We start from the raw sequence: 24,208 nt of genomic DNA, 5'->3' as shown, positions 1-24,208 counted from the left end.
TGCAATAAGCAATCATCAGTTGTCAATAAAGCTACTTGGGAAAGAACATACCATTTACTTCCTCGTCATGCACATCACGTGTACAACGTCCAATGGGGAAGGAAGGGGTGCAACATTCAACAATTCCAAAACACGTGATCGCTAACGGTCCAATGGGGGGGGGTATTTGTCTATTGGCATGATTTATTTGTAATTACAAAATAGGTGCTTGTATCTATGTCTGCAACTGCTGGCCAATTCATTCCTGTTATCCAATGTGGACATTTCTGGTTTGCAAGTGATAAAATATTTTTCAGTTAGACATAGGTTGCACATTTTACTGCTGGTTGAATATGCTTTGTTCTTTGAGAGGATTTTCCAGGTGGTTGAATAATTAATGTTTCTGTCCGCCAATGACCAAATATAACGGCTTAAAGATGTTGCATTCTTTAAACGGTTGTGTCTAAAGCTACACGTGTGCATTAAACCTCTTTTTGGATGTTCCCTCTGTTAGACCGACGTATGTCTCTATGTTGCCGTTGTCATCTCTCATCACCGTAGCTCGGTAGATACCTCCTTTCGTCTGGCCTTTTCTTTCGAGGGGGCATGAGTCGTTCACACAGCAGTTGCAGTTGGGGGAGTCCGGTTGTGTTGAAGGTGTCGTTGATTTGTTCATGATTCTTGTGTTGCGGGGCGATATTATTTGTCAATGTTAGGCATGCAGCTGCAACTAATTTTGATGGTGTTCCTATTGAATATCTTCCTCAGTTGATGGTCCGGGGTAAAGCACTTATCCAAAAGTTCAAAAAAGTGCTTACTGATGTTTGTGGCCATGGTGTCACTGTAGTGGGGGCTGCACCAGCTGATGTTTCGTCTTCTGCTACGTTTGTTGATTTGCTGGCTGTCAGTATTTAATGGTGGGTTGTACTTGAGCTTAAAATTGTAGCTGCTCTTCTGTAATGCATCTTGGCGTGGAGGTGTAACTTCATTGAAGATGGACTCATTAGATGATAATTTTGAGAGTCTTCTATTAATGCTTTCTGGGATGTTCTTCAAGATGGAGAATGGGTGGTTGCTTTCTCTATGGACATACTGCAGCATGCTGTTGGGCTCAATGTACCGTTTGTATGTGCCGTTGCTGTGCAGCTTTAGAAACAACCTTTTAAAGAATGCAACATCTTTAAGCCATTATATTTGGTCATTGGTGGACAGAAACATTCATTATTCAACCACCTGGAAAATCCTCTCAAAGAACAAAGCATATTCAACCAGTAGTAAAATGTGCAACCTATGTCTCACTGAAAAATATTTTATCATTTGCAAACCAGAAATGTCCACATTGGATAACAGGAATGAATTGGCCAGCAGTTGCAGACATAGATATAAGCACCTATTTTGTAAATAAATCATGCCAATAGACAACCCCCCCCCCCCATGGGCCGTTAGCGATCACGTGTTTTTGAAATTTTGAATGTCGCAGCTCTCCCTTCCCCATTGGACGTTGTGCACATGATGTGCAAGACGAGGCAGTGAATGGTATGTTCTTTCCCGAGTAGCTTTATTGACAGCTGATGATTGCTTATGGCATGAAACAGGCTTGTACTGACTCATAAAGCATTTACTTGACCCACTGGATTATTTTTGCTCCTTATTTGTTAAGCACTTTTCCTACTGTTGAGTGTTTCTTTTAACAAAGTTATGCACACACACACACACTTAACAGCAAAATCACAGTTCTTCTGTTTGCATTTTTAAGTTAAATTTACCTATTTTTATTTATATATTTGACTACAATGTTACAATGTGACGCATTCGGTTTACACGTCTCTTTATTCTAGTAGCTCTCTACTTGTAAGTACATTTTGTTCTTCTTCATGCTTGCTTTGGCAATGTAAACGTATGTTTCCCATGCCAATAGAGCCCTTTTGAATTTGAAATTTGAGAGAGAGAGAGAGAGAGAGAGAGACAGACAGACAGACAGACAGACAGACAGACAGAGAGAGATGTCTCTGCATCAGATATGTGCCATCTAACAAATCTGCTTTAAACAAAAGCAACAATGTACCCGACAGCAAAGGATGCCTCGTCTGTATTCAAGACTGCGCCACACTTATTTGGCAAAGGCTTTTTGAATTAGCCATTCCAACCGATGAATGATGGATGGCATGAGTTCACACACAGAAGGTGGCGTAACATGAACAACTAATTGAAGTTATAAACAACTAATTGCCTCTTTTTTTTATCTTGATTAGGTGCATTTGAAGTGGAGCATGTTCTCATAAACGTACAGTAATGTTTACATGGCCTGTAACCATTGGCCAAATGCAGCACGGATTCAAGTCGTCACACTCCTCTGCGATATTGTCTGCGTGGCACAAAAATGACTAACGAGGTAATTTTAAACTAATTAAAAAATAGGCACAACAAGTGTATTAGCATTTCAAATGGCCAGATAAATGACTGGTTTTGTTATTTTGTTCAAAAACAGTGTTTTGTTGCATGCGTACGCGTGTGTTTTACTAATTAAATGCTGGACAACCAATTAACATGTTAGAGAGTAGCTAACGGATAGGGGTGACGGAGAGGAACAATAAGCCGAATAACACAAGTGTGACTGAGAAGTGTGACTGAATCCTCCAACAAGAATCACAGCATTCACGTCTCAACAGTCAGTCAGTTCAACAAAAGTTGGTATCTTTATTTTTGTCCGTACTCCTTTGTCAGAAACTTGAAACAAAACATAAAATGAAAATCGTGCTGATGTAACTAAAAGGCATCCCAAATGCTCCAGTAAATACGATAATATTGTTATGTATGCACACATCGACAGTGCTGCATTTGATTTGGTGCTGTTCTATTGTGCTGGGATCGATTGGTGATGCCTGCGGGCTCTGGGTTGTTTGATCGGGTCTGCCTTTGATGCTGTGTCAGTCTAAATAAAGAATGCCACGGAGAGGTTGTGTCGAGCGACAGCGCTGTGTCCTGACGTGATTTCTAAACTTAATATTGGCGACGAGGATGGCTGATATCTCCCTCCCACCACCTGCCCCCTTCCTGGCATTACCTGGTGAGCCTCCGGTACCATGGACTCGCTGGCTACATAGTTTTGAAAATTACATCATCGCCTCAGGGCTCGACGACGTGAGCCAGGCTAGGAAGACGGCTCTGTTGCTACACTGCTTGGGAGCAGAGGGTCATCGTGTACTCGGGTCTCTGGGGAACGTCACAAGCTTTGCCGAAGCTGTGGGACTTATGAGCACCCATTTCGCTGCTCCACAGAGTGCCCTCCTTCGGCGATTTATATTCCGTCAGCGACACCAACTGCCTGGTGAGTCTGTGCGGCAGTACGTGGCTAATTTGCGAGGGCTAGCTAGCTCATGCAAGTTTGGCGCGCTTCAGGACGAGATGGTTCGCGACCAGCTAATCGAACACACCAACAACGCAAAGGTGCGTGAGACTCTCCTGCTGGAAAAAGACGGTCTGCTGCTGTCCACAGCAATTACCATCGCACTACAGGTTGAGGTAGCAGCTGAGTGTGCTGCTATGCTAAATACACAGCAAGTGGCCACCTCCAGTCAAGCTGCCAACGACTCCTCCCTCTACTCACGGCTGCCCCTCGGGACGCAACCCAGCCAGAGCGAGGCGGGCGCCGACTCCACTGGGGACGTCTTGCAACTGCAACGACGGCGTTCTCGGCCCCGCCCTCAACAGTCCTGTGGTAACTGTGGATCTCGGTCTCATGTTTCAAGGGCTCAGAACTGCCCTGCCCGTGGCCAGACATGCCGTAGCTGCGGTAAGCACAATCACTTTGCCAACGTCTGTCGATCTTCCCCGGCTGGGTCAGAGGGCCACACCCCCAGTCTTCAACCGCCGTCATTCACAAGGTGAGCTCTGCGCCAGTGTCATTCAAATCATGCACAGTCAACATTAATGATGTGTGCATTCCCCTGCTGTTGGACACCGGTGCAAGTGTGTCTCTCCTGAATGTTGATACCTACAGTCAATTTTTCGGTTCACTGCCACTGTCCGCACCCTCAGCTGTCCTCTGTGGGTATGGTGACTCCAAAATCGATCTGGTTGGCTCTCTCCAACTGACTGTCCGCTATGGAACCAAGCTGGTGCCTAATGCAGTTTTTCATGTGGCACGCCGTGGGGCCAACCTGATGGGCCTGGACCTGTTCTCCGCTCTGGGGTTCTCCCTCTTAGACACAAGGGGGGCAGCAATCCTGACTGTCGCCACACCTTGGCAGCAGAAGTGGCCATCGCTGTTTATGGGGCTGGGCTGCCTCTCCGCCTTCACCCATCAACCTCTCCTCAACCCTGCTGTGAAATCTGTCATCCAACCACTGCGCCGCATCCCGTTGGCTCTCCGTGATGGGGTCTCCGCCGAGCTGCAACAACTGCTGGAAGCTGGCATCATTGAACCGGTGGACGCGTCACCTTGGGTCTCAAACCTCGTGGTGGCTAAGAAGAAGTCGGGGGGCCTGCGTGTCTGCGTCGATCTACGTGCAGTAAATAAGGCAGTGGTCCCTGATAAGTATCCACTGCCCACCTCAGAAGAACTCACTGCTCAGTTCTATGGCTCTGAGGTGTTCTCCAAGCTCGACCTCAGACAGGGGTACTTACAGGTGCCCCTCCACCCCAGCAGCCGAAACCTCACAGCCTTTGTGACACATGCAGGAGTGTTTCGCTACACCAGGATGCCTTTCGGTCTCAGCTCCGCCCCTAGCTGCTTCCAGAAAATCATGGTCTCCGTGCTGGCTGGCATACTGGGCGTGGCCATTTATCTGGACGATATAGTGGTACACGGGCCCACCAGTGAAATCCACGACAAGCGCCTTAACATGGTCTTCGCAGCCCTGTCCAAGCACAAGCTAACTCTCAATGCTGAGAAATGTGTCCTCTCTGTGCCAGCCATCGACTTCGTGGGGTTCCGGCTGTCAGCGAGCGGTGTAACTCCACTACAATCCAACGTGGACGCCATTCAGGCCATCCCTGAGCCCAGCTCGGCCGCCCAGGTCGCCTCCTTTCTGGGTATGACAAGTTACTACCTGAGGTTTCTTCCCCAGTACTCTGCGACCACAGCCCCCCTGCGCCAGCTGCTGCGTAAGGACGAGCCATGGGTGTGGTCAAAGGCATGCAGTGACGCTGTGCGTGATCTCAAGACTCAACTGACTTCACCACCAGTGTTGGCTCACTTCAACATCTCCAGCTCCACCTTTGTGACCTGTGACGCATCAGCCACAGCGATAGGGGCCGTGCTGTCTCAAACCCAGAACGGTGTGGAGAAGCCCATTGCCTTCGCCTCCCGTGCCCTCAACCTGACCGAGCAGCGGTACTCCGTGGGTGAGCGTGAGGCGTTAGCCTGTATCTGGGCTTGTGAAAGGTGGCACCTCTACCTCTATGGCCGCTCCTTCACCCTCAGGACAGATCACCAGGCCCTGACAGCGCTGCTGTCCACATCTGGGACAGGCCACAAACCCCTGAGGCTGCACCGCTGGTCTGACCGCCTCCGCCAGTACAACTTCAGCCTGCAGTTCACCCCAGGCAGAGACAATGTTGTCGCCGACCTGCTCTCTCGCTCTGTCTCCACCCCAGCTCCACAGACGGACACTGACTGTGTGGAAAAGGACATTGTCCAAATGCTACACACACCCCTCCAGGCCACTGTCTCTCTGCAGGAGCTGAGGGCAGCCTCCGAACAGGACCCTGTCCTCTCCCAGCTCCGCACCTACATCCAGAACGGCTGGCCTCACAAGGTCCCAGAGGAGCTGGCTGCGTTCGCCCGAGTCAGACAGGAGCTCTTCTGCTGGAACGACACCTGCGTGGCACGTGGGTTTTGCACAGTGGTCCCAGCTGCTCTCCGTGCGCATGTTTTGAATACGGCGCATGAAGGCCACCTGGGCATTGTGAAACTGAAACAGCGCTGCTGAGACCTGGTGTGGTGGCCGGGGATAGACAGAGATATTGAGGCTCTGGTGAAGGACTGTTCTGCCTGCCTTGTGAGTGGCAAGACTGGCCACCAGGCTCCCCCACCCCTGCAACCTCTCACCTGGCCCTCTCAGCCCTGGGAACACCTGCAGTTGGACATTTGTGGTGAGATCCATGGAGTTCCCCACCAACGCTTCATGGTGGTCGCCTACGATCTACACTCAAAATGGCCTGAACTCACCACTTCCGGCACTGTGACCTCACAGATCATCATCTACTTCCTGGACTCTCTTTTCTCTCGCTGGGGCCTCCCAAAGGCCATCACCACTGACAACGGCCCTCAGCTGGTCTCTGCTGAGTTCACTGCTTATCTCGAAAGCAAGGGCATCCGTCATATACGCACTGCGTACTACCACCCCCAGGCCAATGGCGGCGTTGAACGTTTTCACCAGTCAGTGAAGAACGGCCTCAGAGCACACATGGCCCAAGGGTGCTCTTTCACGCAGGCCATCCGTCACACTCTGCTACACTATCGGGCCACACAGCACTCGACCACAGGCGTCTCCCCAGCCTCTCTCATGCTAGGCCGGGAACTGTGCATGCCCCTTGACAGGCTCCGCCCCTCCACACCTCAGGCACCTCCCTCTGGGGTCAGAGCCTCAGTCACTCGTCAGCAGACGCGGATGAAGCAACGGTTTGACCAGTCAAAACGAACCAGGGTGCCAGACATCAATGTGTCAGACTGGGTCAGGGTCCGCAGGCCCCACAGGGACAATAAAATGGCTTCATACTGGTCCTCTCCTCTCCAAGTCACCCGTCAGCTGGGCCCAGCCACTTACCTCCTCAGCGATGGCACTCGGTGGCACTCCAGTCGTCTACGGAAGGTGTCAGCTCCGCCACACACAGCTGGTGACACAACCATAGCCATTCCCTCAGCATGGCGAGACGCCCCGGGGCTTCATGCAGCTCCTACACGGGCCCCAGACATTTCTGGGCCTCAGCTTCCCCTGCCTTCTCCCTCCCCACCTCGGCCTGCCCAGCCTCAGGCCGCCCCGCGACCTGTTCGCACACGTTTACGCCCTGGCCACCTAGAGGACATTGTGTCAACCTTTCATGTTTGAAATCCTGCCGGGGGGGGGGAAATGTTATGTATGCACACATCGACAGTGCTGCATTTGATTTGGTGCTGTTCTATTGTGCTGGGATCGATTGGTGATGCCTGCGGGCTCTGGGTTGTTTGATCGGGTCTGCCTTTGATGCTGTGTCAGTCTAAATAAAGAATGCCACGGAGAGGTTGTGTCGAGCGACAGCGCTGTGTCCTGACGTGATTTCTAAACTTAATAAATATTACATCTCTTGAAATAAATACCTTGACTAATATCACATCCACTTCACTTAGATGGGTGGTATTGAAAGAAAGATGAATGAATTTAAGGTTAAGGGCGGACAATTTACATATTGTAGCATTAAGTGGGTGCGATTTTTTTATTTTTTTGGGATTTTTGTCCCGGTCGCTGCTCCACCCCCTCTGCCAATCCGGGGAGGCCTGCAGATGACCACGTCTCCTCCAATACATGTGGAGTCACCAGCTGCTTCTTTTCACCTGAAAGTGAGGAGTTTCGCCAGGGCGATGTAGCGCGTGGGAGGATCACGCTATCCCCCCCCCCCAAACAGAAGCCCCGACCAACCAGAGGAGGCGCTAGTGCAGTGACCAGGACACATACCCACTCCCGGCTTCCCACCCAAAGACAAGGTCAATTGTGTCTGTAGGGACGCCTGACCAAGCCGGAGGTAACGCGGGGACTCGAACCGTGATCTCCGTGTTGGTAGGCAACGGAATAGACCGCCACGCTACCCGGACGGGTGTGATTTCACTGTAGAGTAACTTTCAGTGAATGAAACTGGTAAAATCTTCTGCACCTACATCGCCATCATTTAAAATAACCAGTTGCAAGGAGTTCAAGTGCCAACACAAGGCCATTCCAACGCTTACCACAGTAGTCTGTGAATATTACTGAGCTGTGCTTTACTTCAGACAACTGGTATTCAAATACTTCATTTTTCTTATATCTGAGAAAGCATTCACCCCGTCTGAGTTCATTCAACTCCATTGCTCCAAACAAGGATCTTTGTTAATGCACGTATAAACCATTTTCCGCCTTTGGTTTCACGAAACGGATACAGGATCACGACCTCGGTTACGCTGTTTAGAGGTTGAACACCAATAAATGTCTGTTTCCCTGTTTTCGATGTTGTTTACCAGTTTGAATAAACAATGAAATAGAAAACGGGAAAAGGCTGTGGCGAGCTAAAGGTAGAAATGAGCGGAAGGGTCAGGACCCTCGGAGGAGATGTGTTCCCTCTGTGGAAAAACATGATATATATTTTCCCTCGAAAAAAAAAACAAGGAAAATTAGTGGGGGGGGGGGGGGAAACGGATTACAATGGCAAAAACCAAGACAGGAAAGACAGAAGTGGTCAGTGCTGTGATTTGGACTTTATTGAACTTTACAAATTCACACATTCATAGAAAAAAAAACCTTAATGCCTCCCAATCTATACCGTATTACAGCCTATCATGGCATTGGCTGCCTTTCACTACCTTTTAAAGGCTGCAAAGATCTCTTGCATGTAAGACTAGAGTAGGATTGAGGGAGGGGAGGGAGAACAGGGCCTATATGATTAGAGAATTTAACACAAAGGCTGCATGAGGTCAGATGAGCATGGCCCCAACCGTTTGTCTTCCTCAATAGTGGCCACACAGCCTTGGTTCCCTCCATTTCCACCTGTCCTGGTTTGATACATATCCTTGCAACATCTCTTTGAGCATTCTTAACATATGAAGGCTGGAGGACCCAAGGCTACGACCACACTTACATTTTCCCCGAGAGATAGCCAGGGGAGGGAGACAGCTTGGCAAGGAAGTGAGTACAGACTTTCTTTCATGTTCTTATACTTTTTAAAGGTATTTTCTTCATGTTCCTTCTCCATCTGCTGCCATTTCAAACAGTGGCTCCTGTTACCTGCTTTAACATTTCCTTGGCCGAGCAAAATCTTGGAAGAGCATTCTTGAACATACCACATACCATAAATCTTATAATCACATACCAAATCATATAAATCCTATACCAAAATAAGAGAGAAGTGGAAGGTAACAAAAAGGGACAGGTGAGCGCTATAGTAGAATAGAAACAGAAATGGAGGGGCATCCAGGTAGCGTAGCAGTCTATTCCATTGCCTACCAACACAGGGATCCTGGTTCGAATCCCTGTGTTACCTCCGGCTTGGTCGGGCGTCCCTACAGACACAATTGGCTTTGTCTGTGCGTGGGAAGCCGGATGTGGGTATGTGTCCTGGTTGCTGCACTAGTGCCTCTTCTGGTCAGTCAGGGGGACTGTTGGAGGGGGACTGTTGGGGGGGGGGGGGATAGTGTGATCCTCCCATGCGCTCTGTCCCCCTGGAGAAACTCCTCACTGTCAGGTGAAAAGAAGCTGATGACTCCAAATGTATCGGAAGAAGCATGTGGTAGTCTGCAGCCCTCCCTGTATTGGCAGAGGCAGTGGAGCGGAGATCGGGGTGGCTCAGAAGACTGGGGTAATTGGATGGGTACAATTGGGGAGAAAAATAGAAATGGAGCTGAAGAATATGACAAGGATGGGCTTTACCACAAATAATGTAACAATGATCTAGAGAAATGGCATGGGTTAGCAAAAATGATGGGTAATAGATTTTGTCCTCATCAAGGAAGTGTCAATATCCCTCATCTGTGGAGACATGTTAGAGGGGCTGAGTTAACTAATGAAAAACTCAGGACAGAAGGTTAGTTGTCCACAAATGAACGCTCTTACATTCTTATATGTTGGAATTGTCACTCTCCAGCCGTAAATGGTTATTAATTTACTTTGAGGTTGACAAGGTCAAAACTGAGCAGCAGTGTGTGTATTTGTCCTTACAAAATCTAACCTATGTGCGATCTGTCAGTGATGCACACGTATGATATCACTGCAGGGAGCAGGGCTTTGGCAGGTAGGACACATGATGTGATTGGGTGTAGCATTATGGACAGAGTGTATTGGTTGGGTCCTCCTGTGCAAGCAGGGACGACATAGTAAGTGACCACAGCGTAGGCGGTAGACAGATGATGTTGGTGTGGAGTATACCGAGAGGGAACAGGAACATGCAGAACATGTATTCCCATCTGGAAAAGAGAGGTGTGAGGGACAAATTTACCAAGGACTCATTCCTTCATGTAACATCTGGCAACAACATACTGCTTTTACAGTTTATATCGATTAGTCTGAGGCGGGTTGTCAAACTGGGATGTGGGCACATCCAGTGGTCTATGAAGTTGCCCGCCAATACTTTTATATTCTTGCATCTTGAATTGTCACTTCCCAATGAATAGTTACTGGAGTTCAGCAAAGGACAAAACTCAGTTTTTCTATCCAGTGAAATTTTCTCTCAACCTCTAAAAATCTGAATTTATAGATATTCACAGAGTATACTGTCCCTTTGTGCAAAGCTGTTTTGACTCCCTTAGAATCGATCTGATTGCATTACTGGTGAATAATAGAGTTTGGAACATTTCTATTTCTTTTATTAGAACAGAAAAAGGTACCAGAAAGGAGAAGAGAAAAGTAAAGAGCTGATTGTGTGCAAAGCTTTGAGATTTTCATTTAACTTTACAAATAAACTGTGGTTAAGAATACTTTGGTTAAAGTTTGAGTTGTTGGTGAATCAGCCCAACTAGAATCAGAATAAGAATAATTTTCTTAATCAAGTAAGTTTATATATACATGAAGTTTGACAAGGTAGGTGGCTCGCGTAGATATCCCTGAACATAAAACCAATGTCTGGTCATAAAATCATAGGTACACTGCAATCTACAAGTACACAAGGAAAATAACAAAAAGATTAAAAATATGTAATTTGGTAACAGTGGGTCTCTACTATAGAATGCACCTGGTCTGTTAGTCTGACTGATGACAATCATAGGCGGCTCTTGTGTGTGTGTGCATTTAAAGGCATAGGCAAAAAAAAAAAGGAGTTTAAAACTTCATATTTGACTTCCTTGTTATTTGCTTTATTGCCTGCAAATGTCATCCCTGCATTACGGACTGATTTCCCAATGCGTCCTACCTGCTGGTGTCCCTGGCGCTTCTGTCATCTGGCGGTAGTTGGTGGTGTCAGTGGTCACCAGTGTCTGCTGGGATGAGTGTGAAGTGAAGGAGGGTCGACCCTGCAGGGCAGAGCAGAGGGCCTCGTCCAGGCTGGCTGACAAGCGCTGCTCATGAGAACTGCTGCTGGGAACTACAGGTAGAAACACACACACATCCACAACACAAATTTACAGAGACAGGTAGTTAGGCAGGCAGACACACAGACAGAGATACACATGCATACACACGTGCGCCCACGCACACACACAGAAGTTATTTGTGTTAGGTTTCAGTAACTTACAATTACAGAACCTACATAAAAACATTGGATTGACATATTTGTGATTTCCTTATCTCCTACTCACTGGAGATTGCATCAGTTCTTGGCCTTTTGGTTTGAGGTGGAAGATGTTTCTCAGTGTGACAGGAACTGATCGAGGTTTCAACAGGCATGACCGACTCTTTGAAAATGTCACTCAAATCTGGTTTCTTGAGTGTACCCAAGTCTGAGCTTCTATCATCAGTATTCCTTAACGTTTTAGGCTGGGAGTTTGACATCCCTTTTTCCACTTGATTTCCTGATCCAGTCTCTTTGATCTTTATATTCCTGTTTGTGTTCCTTGTACCAACATAATATGGGATGGTACGGTCGACTGTTTCGTCGAGACATGGGGAGGTGTGGTGCCCTCCGTCTATCTTAGGTGCCAAGAGCCTGGATGGGTGGGGCTTCTCTCCCTCTGCCTGTCTCCCTAACGTCCCTTCCCTTGACCCTACTCCCCTCTGCAGGAGGATGCGGTCAATCCGGCTTTTCAGGATTGGGTTGGGCAGAGGCTTGGAGCCTGCAGTGAAGGGGACCCCAGTGAAGGGGTCATTGGGGGGTCGACCCCATGTGGCTTCCCTCCTCTCGTACTCCTCCAAGGTTGCGTTGTCCACTGAAACACCACTGGGCAAGAGCATAGGCAGTGTCATTACCTCCTGGGTTATGGGGTCGAGGAACTCCTCTGGGACCATGGAAGAGCTTGAGCTAAAGTGAGAAGAAATTGTACAATCAAGTCAAGGAAATTTAATGCATTGCCTGTTAAACTGGGAACACACTACATGATTTAAATGATGATTATAACCCTGATTTCACCATGATGACTGATTTTCAAGATCATGGAGAATCTGTACCAGTGTCTTCAAAATAGGGCAGGTCATCAAGGACAGTCAGCAAATGTTATCGTGTAGCATGCAGGGGTGTAGGATTCAAACCAGTCCCCTTTGACCAGCTACAAATCAAATTCATTCAAAAATGCAGCCTTTCTCCTTTCCATCTCACTTTTCCTTGACCTCACTTGAAAGTGTCAAGAGTTCAAGGAAAATTAGAAAGTACCTTGGGGAAATCTAACTTTTAGATGGGTTTTTAAGCTGTAGATGTCATCTGTCACTAAAATTGACTAGGGTTTAGTTACTCTTATAACTCTGATGCCCAGGCATTTCCCAGTAGGTTAACACTTGAAATTTCTTCTTGTAAGTTCCCAGCTTAACAATTCCATTCCATTTCATTATCCAAATCGCTCATCCTACACAGGGTTGCTGGGATGCTGGAGCCTATTCCAGCAGTCACTGGGCGGCAGGCGGGGAGACACTGGATAGGCTGCCAGTCCATCACAGGGTGCGCGCACACACACACACACACACACACACACACACACACACACACACACACACACACACACCTAGGGACTATTTAGTACGCCCGATTCATGTGACCTACCTGTCTTTGGACTGTGGGAGGAAACCGGAGCACCTGGAGGAAACCCACACAGACATGGGGAGAACATGCAAACTCCACACAGAGGACGACCCGGGATGACCCCAAAGGTTGGACTACCCCGGGGCTTGAACCCAGGAGCTCCTTGCTGTGAGGTGACTGCGCTAACCACTGCGCCCAGTTTAACAATTTTTTTTTTTAAATGAAAAAATTTCTTTAAAAATTTCAAATTTGTCTTGGTCAAGACTCTTGAAAATGAGACTGCTTGTTTCAATGGGACTTCGCTGATTTAATAAAGATTAGATGAAAAATAAATAAAAGTCTTAACCGACTGGAAAAAGACTTGCCGTGTGCTGACTGTCCTTGGCAATCTGCCCTATTTTGCATCGACTTGTGCAGACTCTCCATGATCTTGAAAATCGTCATGGCCAAATCAGGGTTGCAGTTGGCCTTTAAATCTATAGTGTTCCTGCCTTAAGTTAAGAGAAAGAAGCACAGAGGCAAAGAAGTCACACAAGTTAAGAGCCAGACATGAATGTCCCAATGTCAAAAGCACAAGGTGTGGACTTTCCCCACAGTGAAATAGAAAATATACACAAAACGTAAGCATGGAAATTAGAAATGATTGTAGGACAAAGAGCATCAAAAGAATACCAACCTAGGAATAATTCCTGGAGACAGTAGTGGCTGTGTTGGTTGAATACTGAGCGGGGCAAAAAGTGCTGGCTGTGGAAGTCTTTTTTGACTGGCCACATGGGCTTTCCTTACTCTCTCCACCTCGTCAGCAGGGCAGCATGGTGCTGGCTGTCCCCACACCACTAAGGTCTTGAGCCCCAGGGCAGATGCGGCGCCGCCAAAGGGCACTGTCACACGAAGCTGTGTCACAGAGCCTAGCGAGACAAAACCCCTGCTCCACAGCGCCTCCTGCCGACACTCTGTAGGCTGTGGTGGAGGAAGAGATGGGAATGGGGGCCGGGGGCGAAAATGCGGATGGGAGAAGCAAACCAGGGTTTCCTCCCTCAGTTCACAGCGGCCTACCAGTTTGAACTGTGGCTCTGCCTGACTGGTTTTACTGTTTGACCCGGCCTCTTGATGGGTCCTCTTCCACCCAGTAGGATGGCCCCTTTTCTGAAGTCCATCTTGAGCCTCCTCACCCCACTGTTGGGCTTGAAGGCTCCATAGGTTATTATTAGACTGCCCCGATTGACAGAGAGGTTGCTGTTGTTCTTCCTGAGGCCATGTATTCCCTGGCTGTTCCTTACTCTGACTTTTTATAAAGCTGTTATGTTGATTCTGTCCATGGTCCTGTGTTCCTGCTAGGCTGCGAGTCTGGGTAGGTAGAGGATCTGAGCTGGTGCTGATCTCCAGCCTCTTGCAGGCTTGTCCTCGGTCCATGCCCCACGGCCATAGCTCCACTTCTACCCTGCACAACTCCACCTGGAAGCCAAATTTTAGTGTCACCTGGGAGAAAAGTAGGACAATTAACACACATCAACGATATGGAAAATGTCCTGCAACTTACATAGAACATTGCTGTGACAATAGATCCACTTTACCGTACTTCTGTTAATGTAGTGTAAAATGTGTTTGAAATGTACCTCTACTTAAGTACAACAGACAACATCATCTTACCTGTACTGGTGGACGCAAGAAGTACTCCAACTTGAAGCCTCGCCTCCGGGCAGCAGGGTCAGCTGACAAAAGGTTAGTGACATCATACCCATCTGCACACAACTGCATGAGAAGTGAGAAAATAGTGTGTTTAAAAACAGAAAATAAAAGTAATTTAAAGGATAATTCCATTTATTTACAACCTAGGTCTTATTTCGCAGGTTTTGCCATCATGCATAGCGGTTATGATATAATTTTACTCACCGACTTCATTTTGGAGATCTTGGACTTTGGACCACTGGTGGACACAGCTTTACAACAGTGTCTTTCAGGCCTATATGACCGTCAGATATGTTTCAACAAGTCCAGTTTAACCCAATTATATAAACCACGTATTTGGAAGAGAAAACAAAACTAAAAGTTAAAGATTCTTACTAAAAATTTCTGATATTATCAATGATCAATCGCACTGCTGAGCTACATCCTGGTTCAATTTGCAGGGATGACCATCTAGCTTTGAGTATGCCGTAGTGACCATCGATAAACCACCCAGCCAACAAAACTGAGAAGTCATAGGCAATGGGAAATCAAGTACAAAGTCTAATTGAAGCACTATTTTTAAAAAAAATGTTGTTGTTGTTTAAAGTACAAGTTTAAGGGTTGTATTCTGTTGCCCTATAAGACGGTTGTAAAGCTGTAGTCCAGTGATGATCCTGTGTCCAAAACGAAGCCAGTGAATAAAATAATATCTGATAAGCACATTGGCAAAAACTTAAAACCCAAGTTATAAAAAACAGGAATTGTACTTTAAGTACTACAGTGAAAAAGTAGAAGTTTGAGAAATTATGTAACATTTAAACTGTTATCACAATATCAAAATATTGACTTTGGTTACAACTCAACCACAATATCATATTTTCCATTCTAAATATGAAATGCTACCAAAAGATCAGATGCAAGCATCAAATTCAAATAAAAATATCAGATACATTTTATACTGTACAACAGAAAAAATGTCATAAAACATCACTGAAGGATAGGAGAATGGTGCAGAATTTAACTTTGGTGGAAGCGAGGTCAAGAGAAAAATGAGAAGTGGTCGAGACGGACAAGGATTATAAAAAAACATGCTGCTATTGACAAAAAGAAAATCACGAAAGATTGGAAGAATGTCATTCTGTCACTGGGGCCAGAAAAAAACAGCCAATATGTGATTATTAAACTGAACAAGAGGAACATAGCAAGGTCAGTTGTGATTCAGTCTCCCACACATTACCTTGGGCCTTTACTCCTTTATTGTCATGCACTTGTCCCCAGCCTCTAACCACCTCTACTTCATGTCTACATGCTGAGATTCCTCCTTTTTCTAACAATACTCTCTGTGCCTGTTCTGAATGAATAAATAAAAAAATAAAGTGTACAATGCCCTAAACAGTCATCAAAGGAGCCAACAGGCTCTGTGATGACAGTGTGGTTGATGGTGTGGTATTCATTCAATTTGAATGAATACCACAAGCCCCCTTGGTAAGTATTCTTATTTTGTGGGTGTTTCACACCTGCATTAAGTGATTTTCTGCTCACTAGATGGCAGCTTGATTGTGCTCCAAAGATTCGAAACCATGGATCAATTCATCTCTGGATGATGGACTGAAACATGGCAACCCATTCATTTCAATGAGAACTGCCTCCCCCAGCACATATATGGATGGTATGGACTCACTGGCCAAGCGCAAACCGTCACTACCCCGCCGGCTGTAATCAAGATAAGTTGGACTTCCACAAAAAAGTGGACATGGTTTGGATAGTTGTTCGACTTGATATTACTTACTAGAGTTTAGTCCCTGACAAACGTTAGGCACTGCATGGAACTGGGTTCCGACAGGAGCTTGTGATGTTGCCACACTGAAGTAGGACTACTCTACATTTGGCATCTATTTAATCACCGTCATGTGAGGTATTTAGAAAACCTATTCAGATCCACCCAGAAACCAATAAAAAAAAAGTTGACACAGTAGTCGACTAGTCGCCTGTTGTGCAACTAATTGACTAGTCAACTATTCTGACAAGGTCCCAGATCTCTTAACACAGGAGACAGTGACCAGGCTAACGTTCATGCATCAATATACTTACTTGTCAGTAACTCATACCACCTTGTGTCAAAAAACCAAATCTATTCCTTTAAGTCTTATTCAGTGTAACACCAGATTGGAGTGCTGTTACCTTCCAACAGATAGCACAGCACAGGGCCGCCCAGAGATGAATGTGAACTTTCTACGAATTCATTGTGAACATATAAAAGGACACGCTAGCATTCACGATGAACTTCTTTTCGGGCTGGTTATGTAAGCGCTTCATGCAATATGTTGTACCTTGTTGCAATGCACTGTGGTCTGAAAATGTGGCAGGCAGAGATTCACAACCATAGTCCTCAACCTTTAAATGAACAAAAAACAAGAATAAAGAAGATCAGTTTTCATCCTGCAGGTCAAGGTTTAATAGAATGCTCTATAAATACAATTGCTTAAAATTACTCATAGTGGCACAACCCAACTCGAAATTAGAATAAGGACATATTTTCTTTAAGCTGTTGTCAATTCACAAGAACTTTGACCTCATAGGAAGGGAACCCTGTTAGGATTGGCTGGGTTATCCCTTATTCACACAATATCGCCGATTCACACAACGTTGGGTCAAGGGGACTAGCTCATTAGGTCACACTACACAGGACGCCTTAGAATAGAATGAAGCAACTCGCCAAGACGAGCTGTCAAATCGACACAACAGACGTTTTTAACGTTCACCCATATGTCATAAGTGACACTGAGGCACATTTGACGTCGGTGTTCTGTTCACTATCATTTACATAATTCAAGGTGCTGACGTCATATGTTGTTATCACCTGCTACTTTGTTTCTGAAGGTCCAGCTGCAACAATGCTTTTTCTTCGAGGGACGATTATATTCGGTTTGTGCCAGGCAACGCTGGTATTGTATTACCGTAACTCCTGAAGTATTGTCGAATACAGACATTGACACTAACACACATACATACATACGTACGACGCTAGTTAGCGGTAGCAGCTGGGTGCCGAGGCTTTGCTAGCATTAGCGACGCAGCTAACAAGCTTACGTTGCTTGGTTGGTAACAGCTTGACTCGGCTTTGAAGGACCTGGTAGGGCTTTTCTCAAAGGCATGAATGTCAAAACTGTTAATTTTTCAAACGTACACGCTGGTACGTGTCTTTCAAGCGCTGCTGCACACTATTGAAAATGAGGAACCCCGCAGCTCGTCGCCGAGGCGGTTTCCGTCTACGAATAGGGCAAGCGAGAAGGGACAATCTTCTCTCAAGTCATTCATAAAAAGGTGGGTAGTGTCGCACACTTCTACTGCCTACTACGCCATAGGCAGTTCTATGCATCCCGCCACTTAATTTATCCAATACACACATCTAGGTACTTGTAAATGTTAATATGAATGGAACTTTATTGTGTTTTGTCTTGCGTAAACTCTCCTACACAGGGATTTTTAGAGTGATGAGGTTATCCGCTAGGTTGCGGCAGAGAGGGGGCGGGGATAATATTTTACTCACTTCATACGGAGCATGCGCGCTTTCACAGGCGCCTGAATGTGGAGACCCTCTAGCTGAAGGATGGTTTCCATCGTCCCTATGTAATCCTGCTGCCCCCAAAGCCTCTTAATGTTCAGTGAAAGCATTTGAGTAATTCACTAAGTGGTGGTACAGGTCCCGTTCGAAGAGAGGGGTCAGATGAGAGTTACCGTAGAAAAAGTTTCATTCATACATAGGCCTGTGGAAGCCTGATACGGACACAAATAGCAGTGAGACATGTTTTGTACCAGCTTGCAACATAATTTCAAATGACCTATCCACACATACCAATTCTTCTACCCTGAATGTCCCAGCTATTACCAGAGGTGGAAAAAGTACAAAAATATTGTACTCAAGTAAAAGTACCAATACTTTGATGAAATATTACTCAAGTAGAAGTAAAAGTACTCATCTGAAAATGTACTCAAGTAAAAGTAAAAAGTAGTTCATTTGAAATGTACTTTAAGTAAAAGTTACTTAGTTACTTTCTTTGTGTGGGGTGTGAGGGTAGTAAATATAGGACAAGGGGTCAGAAATCCATAACTATTTTGTTTTTAATTAAGAACAAGTGTAACAAATGTAAGCGCAATAACAACAACTTCACAACAACTGAACTTCTTGTTCAGTTTAAGTAGCATCTTAAAGTTAGTTGAGCTCATCCATTTAGTGGTACAACATTAAACATGCTTACTCTCACGTTTTCTCTCTCTCACTCTCTCTCTCACACGCACACACTGTCCCTCTCTCTCCCTCTCACCCTCTCTCTCACACACACAGGTAAAAAGTACAAAGTAATGCCCACATGATGACACTCATAAGTGTTGCTACAAAGTCAAACTGACGTAAAGGAGCAGCAATATTCCAGAGGAGACATGCTTGTGTGTGTGTGTGTGTGTGTGTGTGTGTGTGTGTGTGTGTGTGTGTGTGTGTGTGTGTGTGTGTGTGTGTGTGTGTGTGTGTGTGTGTTAACCGTCAGAGAATGAGAATGTGTTAATGCCATCTCCACAGCTGCAAGAGCGCTATAGAGGGCATGTGTGTGTAAGTGCGATAACAACAAAGAATACCTACACAAATGTAAGTGTAATTACAACAACATACATGTCAACAGCAACAGCTGTTATACTGCAAATCAAGGCCGCTAGTTTTGTGACACCCTGAATCACCTGTAACCGAGTCTACAAACTTCTTGTTCAGTTTAAGCAGCTGCTGATTTTCAAAGTTAATTGAGCTCATCCATTTAGTGGTAAAAACATTAAACAGGCTTGTACACGCCTACTTTCTCTCTCTGTCTCTCTCTCTCAGAGAGGTACAAATTACAAAGTAATGTCCACATGATGATGCTCACAAGTGTTACAAAATTAAAGGAACTAACATAAAAGAGCAGCAATATTCCAGAGAGGAATATTGCAAATCAAGGCCACTAGTTTTGTGACACCCTAAATCACCTATAACCTAGTCTACAAACTTCTTGTTCAGTTTAAGCAGCAGCAGCTGATTTTCAAAGTTAGTTGAGCTCATCCTTGCTCGCTTTGCAGTGAACAGTAATCCAGCACAACTGAAAAGCCGCTCGCAGGCAGCTGAAGCAGGCAGGCCAGTGTTGAGTTTCAGAGAGAGTTTTTTTAAATTTGGAAAGGAGTTTAGCAGATCCATATCGTTTGGGATACAGGCTAGGTACCCTTCCAACTCCCCTGTACCTTCTGACCTTCTGGACTTTATTGAGGAGAAGAAATCATCTTCATCTGAGGAATGTTGTCCAACTTGCTCCACTTCCACCTCTGCCATCTGGTCAAGGTGTTGTCTGACATAAGCCAGACCTGTCGAGTGACAAACAACACATTTCTGACAATTAAGACTTGATTAATTTATCAAGAGTGCACCATAATGCATAATGCCTTATAGCACTGACCGCATTGTATTGAGTATAAAACAAAGTAGATCTCCAATAAACTGTTGAAAAGCAGTTTATTATAAGATGCAATCATACCTGTTTCTATGACATCAGGCCTCTCTGTCCAGGTGGTCTTGAACTTCGGTAGAAGTATTGCTGCCGCAATCAGTTCTGGGTCCATCATCATCTCACCAAAACGCTTTTGGACACCATCCTGAATGGCTTTGATGAGTAGTAGACACATCTTGGATGAGGTCTCTTGCCTTTTGAGTTTTCCTTGTAGCTGACATATCACTGGAAGAAGCCACCCTAAGTGTGTGTTGGTCTCTGCCTGAAGTATGTTCAAGGCCTTTACCAGAGGTTTCATCACTGAGCAGTAATCAGTCAGGAAAGCAATTTCTGCTTGAGTCAGCCTGGCATAAATAGAATACAAACAATTGTTAGGAAATCAAGCAGGAAAAGTTAAGTTTCAAGTATGTAAACACACATTCACACTTTCATACTGTTGAAATGCAAATTAAAACTTATGTTTTCAATTTGAATTCTTCACAAATATTCCTGATTGCATCCTCCCCTTTCTCTTTATGATCCGTATGATTCTCTCCACAGCCATGAATGTTGAATTCCACCGCGTTTGATTTGGTCGGATGAGCTGGAGTCGGCAATGATCTTCCACAACTTCTGCTGCCATGTATGAACGACCCGTATTGTTCCACATGGCTTGACATTTCCCAAAGGCTGCACGTGATAGTCTCTTGTATGTGTCCATCTTCTTTTCTGCTATCTCAGCATCTGTTGTGGCAACTAAGTTGAGAAGATGGCATGCACACCTTTGGTGTGTAGGAAGTTGGTACTCCAGGCCATTATCTTGCTCCAGGATGCTGAATGTGTCCAGGTAGTTGGCTGTGGGCTCATCATCAATTGAATCTCTGTCCGACTCAGCATCTGATTCTGCATCCTCAGACTGGCTCTGTTCTCCAAAGACACTAAAAGCTTTAATGAAGTTTGAGCCACTATCTGTTGTGGTTCTCACCACTTTGCCCCTAATTCTATACTGACAGTGTATGTCGTCAAGTGCCTCTGCAAGGACATCAAAGGTGTGGGACTCTCTTAACCTCTTACATGCAAGCGCAGCTGATCTCCTCTCAAAGGTTTCTTCATCCACACAATGACCCGTCACCCCAATAAAACTTTGCTGGTGTGCAGTCCAACAATCTGTAGTGGTGGCAACGTAGCTCACTTTACTGAGATGGGACATGACATTCTTCTTCATCTGAATGGCAGATGCCTCTAATCTTGTCCGGACAGTGGGCCTGGAAATGACCTTGCATTGTGGATTTAGCGTTGTCAAAAGTTCTTTGAACGCAGGTTGTTCAACCAAACTAAATGTATGAAGGCCCTCCCATATTAGCCTAATGATGATCTTGTCGATCTTGCCTTGTGGCACATGGCGGTTGTCTCCCACTGTCATGGCATCTTTTATATTTGTTTGCTTGCTTGGACTTGGTGGATCTGCTTGGTGGGTTCGCTTCCCTGGCTTTGCTCGGCTAAAAGCCAACTGTTTCGATGGATGTTTCCTCTGTGAAAAAAAAAAGGGTATTATCAGTAGAGGAATCAATGTGGTGCTTATTAAACACACTGAAATTAAAACTTTGATAAATAAAAGTTTTCTATTTCTTTAGTCATCACATTTTGTCTATTACATTGTATTAAGCACAATATGCCACAATCCAGAGGGCATTACAATGCTGCACCCTTCCCAACAAAATCAATGATTTGGATTTGAATGCTAAAATTGAGATTTCAAATCAACATCAAAAGCCAATGTGTTTCTATAGCCTACCAATATTATGATACAGAGGAAGGAGACATATCAATGCATGTGTAATCATCATAGCTGCTTACATGCACACAGAGCAACAATCGCCTACTAGTGATCTAATCCCTTGTCGTCGATATGAAGGAGTCAAAACAATCTTTTCTGGGTCTGCCTAGTAGGCGGGGAGCTACGAGGCCTTACCGTGCAGTCGTGCACCCTCCTTACAATCGAACGAAACCAACTTTTTTTGAAAGGTCTGACCATGCTGAACATGTTAACAAATGTTAACATTGAAAATTTTGGGTTGCACGTCATGTTTCAAGTACTCAATGCATTTCAATGTATTTCCCTCCATTGGCTCTCCACGAGCAAGGGGAAGGGGTGACAACTGTCTCTGCATGTTTAATCACATGTAGAGGACACAAGCTTTTGGAAAATGTATGGTTTCAGTGGTATTATTGGCTTTCCATGATAGTAGAGACCAAAATTTAAAGTCTTTCTACTTGATTTGGCTTGTAAATCGAGTAGAAAGACTTTACATTTTGGCCTTTATTATTTAGAGAAAGCCAATAATACCACTAAAACCATACATTTATCACTAGATATGATTAAACTTGCAAAAACAGATGTCACACTTTCCCCTTGCTCATGGAGAGTCATGTTCCTGTAATTGTAATGCATTTCCAATGGAGGGAAATACATTGAAATGCATTGAGTACCTGAAACATGAAATGCAACCCAAAATGTTCAATGTTAACATTTGTTAACATGTTCAGCATGGTCAGACGTTTTTAAAAAAAGTTGGTTTCGTTCGATTGTAACGAGGGTGCATGGTAAGGCCCCTTAGCTCCCCGCCTATAGTGGAGGAGCGCTGAGTGCCCTGTAATGTTGGTTAGGCAAAGTGCCTCACACTACAACCCTCTCTGTTAACACAGTTGATACATTTGATTTGACTGTAAATTCAAAGACACAATCAAATTGAAACCCGTGGCAATTTCGACGGGGTAACACCGACTATTCATAGCAGCTAAATTTAACCAAGGCTAATTTCCCCGAGTCCACTCAAGACTACTAGCAACTAACAGCTAGCCTTTACACACTCAAGTACCAGGGGCTAGCTGTTATGCAAATTTAGCCAATATCCTAAAGACTTAAACAGACTGCAAATATACATTACGCGTTTTGTATCTGTTTGAAGTAGGATAAACATGCGGATTGTCGGCTGGAGCGAGTTCATTTGGTACTTAATGATGTGTCACGTTTGATTATGTTAGCATAGCAGCTAATTAGAATGTGCTGGCTAGCTGTGGGTTTCTTCTGTCAATGGTTGCAGGTGCTAGCATAAAAATGCCCACGAAATGGGGTGAGCCTGGGTTGGCTATATTAAATAAAACTACTAATGAGACAGCAGAAATACTTGCCAAAACATGCTTCTGCAGATTTGAAGTGGAGTTGTTGAAAGCAGACAGGTACTTCACTGCTGGGAGGCACATCTTGCACTGCATGATGATGCTGTTGCCTTTCCTACGCTTGAACAAAAAGAAATCTTTCAATTGTGGCCAAGGATTTTTTTCTGCATCTAGTTCTACAGACTTCGATGTTTCAGCTAGAGCTTCATCTATTTCTAGGTCCGGGTCTTCTGGACCACGACCGCTGGCCGTGCCTGCTTTGTCGACCTCCATTCTAGCACTAGAAACTAAAAACTTCGCGCCCACTAACCTAGCTTGTCCGCGCGCGCCCTCTATGTTCACGCGCCAGTGCTAATCACATCATCATTTGTCACTGTTGGTTCTGGCCATTGGTTTACTGTCTATGGTTCTGGCGCGTATTTTTCCCCTGTAGGTTGAATTGTTATTTTTACTCAGTAACGGATAGGATTTATAAAGTAACTAAGTACAATACTTGAGTCAAAACGTACTCAAGTAAAATACAAAATACCGATTTTAAATTGTACTTAAAAAATACAAAATACACAAAAAAGTATTCAATACAGTAACGTGAGTAAATGTATTTTGTTACTTTCCACCTCTGGCTATTACATGGCTGACACTGGTGAGTTTACTCCAGAGGGATGAAGTTAAATTCCCTCGTTTTAACATGCAGGAAGAGGGCTTGATCCTGCAGACTCCACTGCCTATCTGTTATTGACCATCTGGCTTTCCTTGTGGCAAGTCATCTGTTAATATACCTGTAAAGGGGGACCACCAATTAGTGCTGCCTTAATGTGGTTGTTTGACCTGCCCTTCCCGAACCAGGCTTTCAGCATTTCCTTCAGTCTATATTAGAATGCAGCCTCATGTCTATTGTGGATTTTCAAAGTTGAAAATCTATTAGAATTGATATTTTGAATCAAAGTTTAGAAGATGTGTCCTGAAAATAAATTTCAGCTGCTTCAGTTGGCTTTATATTATCCCACACCCAGCTCTATGCTGGTCCTTACCAAGTGAAGTGAAGTGAAGTC

At 45.1% G+C, this 24,208-nt stretch overlaps 1 protein-coding gene across 1 annotated transcript; it reads right to left on the bottom strand.

Moving 5' to 3' along the window:
* Nucleotides 1-8,400: 8,400 nt before the first annotated feature.
* Nucleotides 8,401-17,719, bottom strand: ubox5 (U-box domain containing 5). The gene is made up of 7 exons (XM_056288573.1): nucleotides 17,563-17,719; nucleotides 16,803-16,866; nucleotides 14,455-14,556; nucleotides 13,481-14,283; nucleotides 11,435-12,093; nucleotides 11,050-11,220; nucleotides 8,401-10,108 (listed from the first exon to the last, which is right to left on the bottom strand). The coding sequence occupies exons 1-7, from the start codon at nucleotides 17,625-17,627 to the stop codon at nucleotides 9,888-9,890; spliced, it is 2,085 nt and encodes a 694-aa protein (XP_056144548.1). The 5' UTR covers nucleotides 17,628-17,719; the 3' UTR covers nucleotides 8,401-9,887.
* Nucleotides 17,720-24,208: the final 6,489 nt, after the last annotated feature.

Source organism: Lampris incognitus, chromosome 1, assembly GCF_029633865.1.
Source record: "Lampris incognitus isolate fLamInc1 chromosome 1, fLamInc1.hap2, whole genome shotgun sequence".
Classification (NCBI taxonomy): domain Eukaryota; kingdom Metazoa; phylum Chordata; class Actinopteri; order Lampriformes; family Lampridae; genus Lampris; species Lampris incognitus.
This window is presented reverse-complemented; position numbering and strand designations above follow the sequence as displayed.